Below are 13,181 nucleotides of genomic sequence, written 5' to 3'. Positions count from 1 at the left end.
TATATTTTGCTATTTTCACCTCTAAAATAAAGGAACTCTATAATAGAGGTGAGATATATGCTCCAATGTATTCCTCTAAAATAGCAATTTCTAAAATATAGAGTAAAAAATAGAGGAATGATATTTCTTCCTCTATAAATAGAGAAAAAATAGAGATCTCTATTATAGAGGAAGAAATAGAGGTGAGTTGAAACAATTTCACCTCTAAATACTATTATAGAGGTGAAAATAACAATGAGTTGGAGATGCTCTTAACGTTTGCTCCGTGAATATGTATGCTCCAAATCTTCAACAATTCTACATGCGATAAATTACAAAATAGTTATATAAAACATTAATCGCCAGCTTGAGAATTTATAATAATGCATATACAATACATACCTAATAGCATTAATGATAACAAATTAACAAAAAAAATCAGCAGTATATTATGTATCTATCTGTTCTATTGCCCGTTGAGATCGCTAACAAACAGAGAGAACACCAAGTAGCCTACTACGAATTGTTACATTAATCAGGACAAATAGAAAAAGTTGATGACAGTTTAGACTTATCGTCTTTGTGTCAATGAGTAGTCGAGCCCACACTCCAGTTAAAAATATATGAATATCTATAGAATATTTGTAGCTGCTTAAGGATACAGTGTTTGCCTGTTTGGTGCTGCATCAGAGTAATCATCCAAGATTATTTATTAAAATTGAACTACGGATAAAAAAATCCATAAACCCAGCCAACTACACAACTCGTAATTAACCAATGGTCTTAATACTTCGTCATGGATTGAAAAACTAGGTTTGAATTATTAAACTGCAACTTTAATCATGGTTACAAGTCAAACGTTTTATGTAATAAAAATAAGTTTTCCATAGGACATATTCTTTGATTTCGATTCATGATCTTTTTGTTATCTATTAGAAATTCTGCTTAACTAGAAATAAAATATATCTTGCTTTACATTTCAGACTATTTATATCCACAATTCAACTTTGCATTAATGTAGATATATTATGTAACAATTTATCACTCAACTGTTTCTTTCATGCAATCAGTCTCTTTGAAAATAATGTGCACTAGAAATTGATCTGCACACCTGCGCAAGTATTGGTTTTTACATTTTAAATATTGATATTTGTTTTTCATAACTAGTGTTGTATATTTTAGATGAATCGTTATAAAATAATTGTATATAATGTGATTTCATTTAAGAGAGATCACACAAATGATCTTGATATTTAGAAAGTAAATACATTATAATAGTTTATTAATATTTTGTTTTAAATTTTTGGTTATTCTGTTATTTATATTGTAATCAACATGCATAGTTTATTTAAATAACATTCTGTTTTTTTAATTAGACGTATAATTTTGGATATAAAATATCTCGACTGTTTGGTTATTATTTAGATATATTAAATAATATTTATTGTTCCTACTCAACTATAATGTTTTTTATACAGATTTAAATTTTGATTATTTTTTTTCTATTTTTCATGTAGTTTGATTCTTTTCTTAAATTTGTAAATATATTTTACTAAGATTATGTATAATTTAATATATGTTGTTTTGAAAATCAGATAGTAAAAGTAAACTAAAGTGTTGATCGATTCAAAATTACATAAATAAATAAAACAATGATAGTCTTTTCAAACCTTATGCACATATATATAAAATTTATACAAAATACTTAATTCCAATATTTGGTTAATATATTTATATTTTTAGTTGAGAATTTCGTATTTATTTAGTAATATGTTAATTCGTTCTATAATTTATATGTGTAAAATATTACTATAAATAAAAATATATTATTTGTATATAAAATTTATATTGGTCTATTTACTCATTTTGTGGGTATATTGTGTTACATATACTTTGTCAAATTATAATATAACTATTTTTAATCTAATTCAACCAAATCATATTAACTATATTCATTGTATTAGTTTGCTCTACATTATAGATGTGTAACTATTTTTTTTTATCAATTTGGTATATGTTAATTTTCATAATTTAACAGAATTTATAATATACTCTGCCTCGAGCTTCATTTTACTACTTCTATAAGTGGGCTAACGATCATAACTGCATTAAATCTAAATCACAGAAAGTGTTTTATTACTTCAAAATTAAAAAAAATTTTTTTTTTCCTTTTTCTAATATCAAGATCATTTGTGTGATCTCTCTTTAATGAAATCACATTATATACAAATATTTGTTTTCATCTAAGAATATATAGATATAAGGAAAGTGTTTTATTACTTCAAAATTTAAAAAAAATCTTTTATATGAAATATTAGTATTTTGCAAATTTTCCTTTTATTATGAAATCATATTGTGTATACATATATTTTCGTTTTTAATTTTTTTTTAACTTTATAAATATGTCATTTCTGTTTTATATTGTTATTTAGAAAATTTTAAAAAAGAAATAATAGTATTTAAAATGTAATTATTTTTAATTCATTGAGGGTATCATAGTAATCAATCACCGTGAGAATTAACGTGAGCATGATATCTAAGAAAGTGATTTCTCAAATAATATTATAGAAATTTTTAAATAATACCAAAAGATAATTCAGTTTTAAGATGCGAAGAAAATAGTTCACGGTTTCATTGCCAAAAAGGTAAAAATAGTTTAACTATCGTATTATAGTTCAAGTAATGTGATGATATGTCAATTAATAGTACGATACTCGAAGATTGTCTTCTCGTGTGAATCAGATCGAGGTTATATTATTTTAATCAGTCAATCAATCTCGGACATTCCTTGTTTCCGGTGAAAGAAACGAAAGGGACCAAAATAAAAAGAAAAATTTCCAACCAAACCTATCTACGTCGATAATATGGACCAAAAAAATCTATAATCTACAAATATATATTTGGAGTCCAGACCTACTATATGAATGTAAATGACACTTAAGACACAATTGTTGATTTACACTATATTATCTGTATGGAGTGAGTGCTAGCTAACTATAGTTGAGTTACTTATGATAAATTTTGATCACATTATTTAACAAAAGTTTTCTCTGTACGGAACCCAAGTTAAAAATGGTAAGGTGAACTAATCAAAATGATAGAATTGTGACATCAGGGGTAGAATTTTGACATCAGTCATGCTATTTGTTCACAGTTTGGTTATTTTTTGTACAAACTGAGTCAATATACCGAACTGTTTTTGATAAGCTAGAACCCAAATTAACTGGAGGATTATTGACCAACTAATTGTTCTTGGATCCATGTAAAAGGGGTGGAACCAAAAAGTGAGAATTGGTGTACAATCAAAAGGGATCATATTCAGTATTGTGTATATAGTGTGTATATATATATATATATACGGCTTATGGTTTTGTTTTTAACTAATTATGTTTATGGTTTATAGTTTTGTTTTTAACAAATTATGTCCATGGGTTTTGTTCTTAGATTTAACGTTATTTTAGTTAGCTGCGATAGCGAAAAAATCATTGTGTAGAGAGAATGATCTATGAAAACATGTGCCACGTAACATGGATGGGCAGTAAACACGAGATCAAATAATACAAGTATATACTATTATAATGGATATTGGTAGGCCAAATCGAATTAAAATAAAGAAAAAGAATATGAGAAGATAGAAACAAAAGGGAAAACTAACGGGACGTGAATGGAGTTACTCATGAAAAAGAATCTGATGCCCAGCTCTTTTGGAATGAAGGGGAATGTGAAAGCACCATGCACATTGCGCACTTGGGAATGTATGTATTCGCGTGACTATTACTTGGCCAGTTGGCCCATCTATCCACAGTTTTAGTTTAAATTTCTTCTAGGTACATGAACTACGTATAGGCTATAAGTCATTTCTTTCTAGAACTATTTATTATATATAATGTTTACCAAAAATTTAATATGAATGACAAAACGAATCACTACTTATATCCTGAGAGGTTAAAGAATAATTGATTCATCAATAAGATTTATTTTATACCTTTTTTTCATTTATCGTTATATCTTTCTTTGGCTATATATAATAAAATCTTTGACAAAAATAATCGTTGCATTAAATGTTAAAAAAAAAAAATAATCGTTGCGTTTAACGACCTAAATTCAGACATGACACATGAAAATATTGGATTCCTCCACTGAACAAACTCGTCGACTTCTTTAATCTTCAGGAATCTTTAGTGTTCGCACTAGTTATTTATATTATCATAAAAATAATTGGCCAGTGGCCACAGATTCACTCTAGATAAGACTTAACGAAAGAAAGTATTTATCATTCAAAAAAGATCCATACTGACAACAACAAAAAATCATGATTGTTTCCACAAAAATAAACGTGAGTTGGAAAATATATAGTTGCGTCGAAATCCCAAAACTTGGTCTTGTCAGCGTTCTTGTTCTTCTGAAACTGTTAATTAGTAACAGTCGATGAGTCCTTAACGCATAAGTACAATACCTTTAAATGAAAGTCGCGGTGGGTATTATTCAAAATTCCGTGGGAGGAAATTTTATCATGACTATAGTAAATTGATAGGTATTGAACTAAAGCGGGCCTCACTTCTATTTATGGAGAATTGCCACTATCATATTTGTATAGTCGTTGTCTCTTCAATGGACTAGTAAATAGTTTTTGCTTACTACATTATTATCACATGTTATATTTAAATTTTATGACCAACAATGATATATCACCACGTCAACACAAGCCGAATCCAAAAAATGCTAGAAAATTAGACGTGTATATTCACTATGTAGAATCCTTGTCACTCAAGATCTACCTTCCATGGATTCTCGAAGACTCACAGCGGCTGAGAAGGGGAAAGGGCCCTTACAGCCAGACCACCAACAACCTCGCAAGCGTATCAGAGCACCGGAGATTGATACTTCTGCCCTCATTATGGAGAACAACCTAACTCTTATAGGTCGCATATCAAACCCTAGAGAACAACCCATTGGAGCTCTTATCTCCTCGCTCCCTAGGAAGTGGAGCCTCAAGGGTACGGTTGTAGGTTCTGACTTAGGCCAAAATTGCTTCCAGTTTAGATTCGAACTAGAGGAAGATCTACTCAATGTTTTGGCCAACAGACCTTATCATTACGCACACTGGATGCTCATGATTCAAAGATGGGAACCTACCTTGTCCCCTCTGTTTCCATCTCAGATTCCTTTCTGGATCCGCCTCCATGGCCTGCCCCTTCACTACTGGCATGAGAAAATGATCTATAACATAGGTCAGGATCTGGGAATACTTGAAGACTACCACATCTCTAAGACATCTGCAAGGATGAGAGTGTCGATAGATGGTTTTAAACCCATTATTAAAGATGCTATAATCGAGTTTGGTTCAGGGGAAGAACTACCAGTTACTTTGGCATACGATGGTCTAGAAAATCATTGCTCTCACTGCAACCATCTAGATCATGAAGTTCGCCGCTGCCCCCTGCTGATAAGCGCTAAGACTGATGACATTCTAGCTTCTCCGAGCAAAGGCCCTGAACACCAACACCACCAACGCTCCTCTCCCTCTGTTAGGGGAGTAAGGAACAACTACGAGAACCCCCCAGCTAGACAGCAACTCCCTCCTACTCAGAGCTCAGATTTCAGTAGTCGTGTTGATAGACACGGCAGACCTTTTGGTGAAAGAGCACCTGTTGTTCCCCCTAGAGGCCAACCGCTGAGGAACAAAGTTACTCCCCATTTCCCTCACACTGCAGGAACCAATGTAGATCACATCTCCTACCAATCCAGGCACGATCGCAACCATGGAACTATGGAGCAACACCCGGGAGGACAACAGCAGGCTAGGGGAAACCCCATAAGACACGACTCGAGACCCCAATGGAGAGTGCGACGGGTTGAATCACCTCCCCCCCCGACTAAGGTTGTTCTCCCCCCACCACCATTGCAGACTTCGGAACACCCCCCCCCCCCCCCTGGTACGAAATCTTGCGGTATGTGACTATCCAGCACCAGCCTCCGGTGTCCCATCAACGGAAGACGTGATGGCAGAACTCCAAGAATTGACTCATCAATACATTAGCTGCGCTGATCCCACTGAAAGTGAAGCTCGTAGACAAAGAGTTATGCGCGGTGAGGAACAGAATCTCATGGCGGAAACAGCAGCTAATATCATCGCGTCCGCCTCAGCCAGAGCTATTGAGGGGTCACGGACATCCCCAGCTACCCAGCCAATCAACAGTCAGGCACACAGAGCACTCTCTCCTGTTCTACACAGCTCTCCTGCTAGGGACCTTACATTGCAAGCGACGGCTAGATCTGTTAATACACCTCGAAGAACTCCGGCAAGGAGAAGACCTGGAGCAAGCCCTCGGGTTTTTGCGGGAGCGGGGTCTACGCACCGCCTTATCTCGAGAAACCAAGCTCAGCCCGGTAGACAAGGCTTCCCCTTTGCATCTCCCATCCAACCAAGGACATCTACGAGATATGTAAGCACGACTAGAGGATCTAGAATTGCTTCCCCAGCTGAATCACGAGCCCCCCCACAGGATTTTCACGTGGGTCCTCACCCTCTTCCTTAGTCATTTTGAGTTGGAATTGTTGCGGTATTGGGAATCCTGCAACAGTTCGACGGCTTGAGGACCTGAATAAAAAGCATTCCCCTGATATTATTTTCTTACAAGAGACCAAAAACCAGGATGACTTTGTTTTAAAAGAAACAGAGAAACTCAACCTAAACTCCCACTTTCTAGTCTCTCCCCATTGCCCGGGAGCGGGTGGTCTGGCTCTTCTCTGGAAATCTGATGTCGACATCCAGATTCTGACCTCCAATACCAACTTCATCGATACGTTAGTCTCCTTTAAGAACTCATCTTTCAACTGTACGTTCGTATATGGTGCCCCTGAAGTCCCCCTAAGACAAGTCGTCTGGAACAAGCTAAGTGACATCGCAGAGCTGAGAAACTCTCCTTGGTTCCTGACAGGTGACTTTAATGAGATCACTTCTAATGCTGAAAAAACAGGGGGAAAGGAGAGACCTGAGAGTTCTTTCGCAAACTTCCGAACGTTCCTGTCTTCTTGTGACCTGTTCGACATCAAACACTCGGGCAACTTCCTCTCCTGGAGAGGTCAAAGGCACACACACCTCGTACACTGTAGACTGGACCGAGCTATTGCTAATAGTTCTTGGTCAGACATGTTCCCCAATGGACGATCGCAGTATCTCCATTTTGAAAGCTCTGACCACAGGCCTATCATCTCTACATTTGATCCAAAGCAGAAGAAACCTCAGCGCATATTCAGATATGATCGTCGCTTACGGGATAATGAAGAAATTAAAGAGATCATTGATAAAGTATGGAAGGAAAGCAAGGTACCAGTTATGGAGCGAATCTCTAGATGCAGACACGCTATCTCTAAATGGAGCCGCTCCCACTACCAGAATAGTCAGAAGGAGATAAAAGAGTTGAGAGAGAAGCTTGACCTGGCCATGACTAGTCTCTGTGCGGACGAGAATCTTATTTCCTCACTGAATGTCAACCTGATCCGAGCATACAAAGCCGAAGAAGACTTCTGGAAACAAAGAAGCCGTCAGCTGTGGTTGAGTTTGGGAGATAGAAATACTGGTTACTTCCACGCATCAACCAAAGCAAGGAGAGCACGTAATCGAATTACAGTTATTGAGAACCATGAGGGCGTACCGGTTTATGAGGATGAGAAAATTGTGGAGGTTATCTCAGATTACTTCAAGGAGATTTTCACTTCCTCCGATCCCCCGTCGGCAAATGTGGTAGCTAAAGCTCTATCTCCTTGTATCTCTTCGGCCACCAATGAGAAACTAATCAAACTACCCTCTGCCTTGGAGGTTAAGGAAGCTCTCTTTGCGATACATCCTGATAAAGCTCCTGGGCCCGACGGGTTCTCTGCTAGCTTTTTCCAGACCAACTGGGATGTTGTAGGTCCTGCCATCACCAAGGAAATTCAAAACTTTTTCATAAATGGAAACATTCCTTTTGCCATCAACGAGACTCACATAAGGCTCATACCCAAAGTCTCTAGCCCTAAGAGTGTCTCTGACTACAGACCTATAGCGCTTTGCTCTGTCTATTACAAAGTCATCTCGAAGCTGTTATCTTTTCGACTTAAACCGGTACTACAAGGCATTATATCGGAGAACCAATCTGCTTTCGTACCTGGTAGGGCTATCTCGGACAATGTGCTAATCACCCATGAGGTTTTGAACTACCTTAAAGTCTCCGGGGCAACCAAACACTGCACAATGGCGGTTAAATCTGATATCAGTAAGGCGTATGACAGACTCGAGTGGTCTTTTATTCGAGAAGTCTTGGATAGAATGGGGTTTCATAATACCTGGATCAACTGGATGCTCCAATGCATTTCCACGGTTTCTTACTCCTTTCTGATCAACAACGAAGCCGCAGGTAATGTACAACCACAGAGAGGTATCCGCCAGGGGGACCCGTTGTCTCCCTACATCTTTATACTCTGCGGGGAAGTCCTCTCAGGACTCTGCAAAAGAGCAGTTATCAGGTTCTTTGCCAGGTGTGGGAGTGGCCAGAAACAGTCCTAAGGTTAATCATCTGCTGTTTGCAGATGATACCATGTTTTTTACCAAGTCAGATCCTCGGAGTTGTGCTGCCCTTGTGGAGATTCTAAATGAATATGAAGAAACCTCGGGGCAGAAGATTAATGCACTGAAATCTTCCATCACGTTCTCTGCAAAGACTCCACTTGAAGTAAGATCACGAGTTAAACTACAGTTGGGCATTGAGAAGGAGGGAGGAGTTGGTAAATACCTCGGACTCCCGGAACACTTTGGCCGACGTAAGAAGGACCTGTTTGCCTCTATAGTCGACCGCATGAGACAGAAAGCTATGAGCTGGAACACCAGGTTTCTCTCTACTGCTGGTAAAGCAACTATGCTGCAATCCGTTCTATCCCCCATTCCTACCTTTGCAATGTCTTGCTTTGAGCTTCCTATAGGCCTGTGTAATCAGATCCAGTCAGTTTTGACAAGATTCTGGTGGGATGCAAAAGAAGGAGATAATAAAATTTGCTGGGTATCCTGGGATAAACTCACCTTACCTAAACACCTCGGGGGCTTAGGATTTCGCGATGTTCGACTCTACAACCAGGCCTTGTTGGCAAAAATAGCATGGCGACTCATCACTAAGCCTGATTGTCTCCTCTCCCGTATCCTCCAAGGCAAGTACTGCCATAAGACTTCATTTTTGAAGGTTACATCGGCACCTTCTTCCTCACATGGCTGGAAGGGGATCCTGTGGGGAAGAGATCTTCTCCTACGACATCTAGGGAAGGTTATAGGCAATGGGGAGAATACTAGAGTCTGGGCTGATAATTGGATTGGTACTTCTACAGATTTAAGACCACATGGTCCTGTGTTACCTCAAGACCAAGACCTCTTTGTTGCTGATCTACTGACCCGAGAATCAAAGGAGTGGAATCGAGCTTTAGTAGAGAAACTCCTCCCAGATTTATCTGATCACATACTGCAGCTACGCCCCAGCCTCACAAGCGCCCCTGACTCCACCATCTGGACACAAACAAAGAACGGGATTTACTCAGCAAGGTCGGGCTATCATACTACGCAAGTCTCTAGAATCCAATCGACAACCACACTCTTGGATAGAGAATCATGGAATTGGCAAAAGAATATTTGGTCTCCCAACCTTCTTCCAAAGCTTAAACATTTTCTCTGGAAATGTGCAAGAAATTGTTTACCTACAGGAGATAATCTCATTCGCAGAGGAATTAATAGGAACACCACCTGTCTGAGGTGTGGAGATCAAGAAACCCTCAACCACTTGTTTTTCCTCTGCCCTTTTGCTACCAAAGTCTGGGAAACCGCGCCTTGGACTTCCACTTTCGACTCATCGCAGAGTACTTCTTTCAGAGAGGAACTCCAGACCTCTTTGCGTCGAGTCACGTTACCACCTGTGGGTACCACTTCCAACATCTTTCCATGGATTGCCTGGGGCCTCTGGTTGAGTAGGAACCAGTTGATATTTGAATCCAAAACCCTATCTCATCAACAGATCGTCAACAAAGCTATCGTAGCTTGCAAGGAATGGGAAAGCGCTCAAGGGACTGTACCTAAGCCTCTTTATACGAAAGCTACCCCTCACAGGATCCCTGACCTGACAGCAGATACAGTTATCTGCCATACAGACGCAGCGTGGAACAAAGAACATAAAGTTGCGGGTCTCGCGTGGATCTGCTCCACTCCTGACTCAATCGAAATTTCCCGCGGCTCCTCCCTTCAACGCGCGGTAGCTTCACCCCTCATGGCGGAGGCGCTGGCGGTGAGAGAAGCTCTACGACACGCTTCGTTGCTATCCTACAAACGCATCTGGCTACGCTCAGATTCCCAAGGGCTTATTACAGCCATCAACTCGAATCTCCCATCGATAGAACTCTACGGTATTTTATCGGATGTCGATTCGATTGTTTCTTCTGATTTCAATTCTGTTTCTTTCTCGTTTGTGTCAAGAAACCAAAATGGTCTTGCAGACTCTTTGGCAAAGGCCTGCCTATGTATGAACCCTTCTGGATTGGGCCTCTAAAGCCCTCTCCATTTTATTAAGTGAATCTATTTCTGTTGTTCAAAAAAGAATAGCATACACTGTGGCTGTAATGGTATTTAGAAAAAACAATAGATGGAATAAAAGTGGAAATTAGTAATGAAATTTAAAGGATTGATATTAGCAATCCACTTATTCCTTTACATTTTTTCATGTAGAATTATCTTTCAAAGAAATGTTGTTTTTCTCATTCATGAAATGAAACGAAATTCTCTTTCTACTTTTATTTGAAGTGGTTAGTATTATGAGAAATGTGAAAGAGTTAAATATTCATGAAGGTTGTAGGGGAAATATTTTAAGCATGTCACTTTTTAAATTTACCTTCAAAAGATATCCACTTTTTATAAATACCTTAAATTTATAATTAAAATTTTCATTATAACTGCAGTTTTTTTATAAAACTTGAAACTCACAACTCTACATCTTCTAATATTAAAAATATTAAATCAATAAACCCATCCAGTAAACAATACTTGTTTTTGATAAAATGTAAATTTATTATCAAATCGAGTTTAAATACAAAGCAAAAAATGTCTGATTCTTCTAATGGCCCAAAAAGGTAAAAACCCCATTGGAAGTAACAAGAGGAGCTACTAGATCCTTAACTATATGTTAACCATTATAATAGAAGTTTAGAGTAATTTTTCGAGATCTCCGTGCCAGAGAGATGTCCCGGAGATGCATGTCCATCTGTGAAAACAGGTAATTGCAGTCAGCGCAGGAGCATTATGAACCCTGTTATTTCTCTCCTTCCACTAAAAGTAGAGTAAACAATACTTATGCACACCATACCATTTAAAGAAAATTAGTATTGCTCTGCTGTGAGAAATTTTCTTAGAAACAAAAACATATGTTATTGACTTATTGGGTACGAAAAAAAATCAGATAATAGTTTTGCAGATATTATAGCAATTATAAAGGCAATCAAATTTGATAATTCATAAAATATATTTTTCTTATAAAGAAAATCATAAAAGGGTGGTGTTGCATTTTTGACAGGTAAAAAAGGTAACCACCAAATTGTTACTGCAATGTCATTTGCTCTCTATATCACAAACCTAAAATATAATTAATTAATAAATAATCAACATATTTTGGAATGAAAAAAGAGGTCAACGTCCATCTCCTTGCAAGTTGCAACCATATGACCGATGACCCAATCGTCCAAAAGTAAAAATAATAATGCGACTTGAGACTGTGACGAGATCTGTCCATTGATATTTTTCCCTTTTTCAACATTCTTTCAACCCCAATTCCGAACCAACTTGCTTGTACATCAAACAACTTATACGGATTTGTCTTTGATATGTTTTTTTCTCTTCATTATACTGATGTGATGTTTCGTTTGTAGCATATGTTCTTATCTCCATGAAGATATACGTGAATGTGAGACTAAAAGGACCTGTACAAGTTTTCTAGAAGTCTATAATTTAAGTTTTTTTTTTGCAAACGGATTATTTTAAGTATTTTCATAAGATGTTATAACAGTCGATGTATTTCTTGCAAAATGCAAAATTCCTAACGATTTCTTTTACTATTTTACTTATCCGATTCCGAGTGTTCAACAAGAACCAAAAGAATATCACACAGTGAATCAGCACTAACTTTGCATATGAACTATATTTTAGATAAAACATCGTTTTATGAGTTTATAAAAGACATCGTTTCATGAATTGAAATCAATTGTATTATTTTAACTTCTTTCATCCGCTAATGTTCAACAAAAAAAAACTTACATCCGTTACCAAAAAACTTACATCTCGCAACATGCAGTTAACGTGAATCAACAGTTCAGACTTAACATTCAAGCCACTAAACAACACACTTTACTTTCGTTCGAATTAACAACTATGAGAGCTATTGACAATAAGAAAAGAAGGATATAGCACTCGTGAAAATTAAAACATAAAAGTATTTATACAGAATATATGTGTGACATATTTAGTGGCTATATTTCAATCTATTGTTTCCTAATCAAACATCAATATGAACACAAATCCGTTTTTTTTTTTTGGTTAACCAGAGATGCATGGACCTTAGGCACAAATATTCTCTTAGGCGGAGAATTTGCTCTTTATATACCAAGGTATAGTATAAGCTTCTCTCCCACCGAATTTAGAACAAGAAGCGTAACAGCACCAAAGCTTTCGCTTAAACCAACTGGTTTACCGCGTCCGGTGGTAAAATCCTTTATTCTTTTTTTTCTTCCAAAGTATACCATCTTATATATTAAAACAGAAGTCACAACTTTGATTCATGTATGATTTTTTTAAAAACTAGAGGCTTTTCCCGGGCTACGCCCGGGATATTCGTATAAGTTTTAATTAAATTAAAAAAATTACAATAACATTTGAATATAAATTGTTATATATACTACAATCAATTTTAAACTATTAAATTGGTAAGAAATTTAAAATCGTTTGAATTTATTGATTGCCTTGTGTCTAAAATATTTCATATAATTTAACTCACAATTTGTTATTAAAAGAAATCATATATAGAATGATCAGTAAGATGGGTCAAAGTTAACTAAACCTTGTTATACTTTAAAATTCATTTATTTTATTAATTTAGGTTTTGTATAAAGTATTTGTAAATTTAAAACCGATTTAAACTTTGTTT

At 36.6% G+C, this 13,181-nt stretch overlaps 1 protein-coding gene across 1 annotated transcript; it reads left to right on the top strand.

Annotated features, from left to right (window-relative positions):
* The first annotated feature begins 4,762 nt into the window (after nucleotides 1–4,762).
* LOC125578171 (uncharacterized protein At4g02000-like) lies at nucleotides 4,763–5,938 on the top strand. The gene has a single exon (XM_048740506.1). The coding sequence runs from the start codon at nucleotides 4,763–4,765 to the stop codon at nucleotides 5,936–5,938; it is 1,176 nt and encodes a 391-aa protein (XP_048596463.1).
* The last annotated feature ends 7,243 nt before the right edge of the window (nucleotides 5,939–13,181 follow it).

The sequence above is a fragment of the Brassica napus genome, chromosome A9, assembly GCF_020379485.1.
Source record: "Brassica napus cultivar Da-Ae chromosome A9, Da-Ae, whole genome shotgun sequence".
Lineage (NCBI taxonomy): Eukaryota > Viridiplantae > Streptophyta > Magnoliopsida > Brassicales > Brassicaceae > Brassica > Brassica napus.
This window is presented reverse-complemented; position numbering and strand designations above follow the sequence as displayed.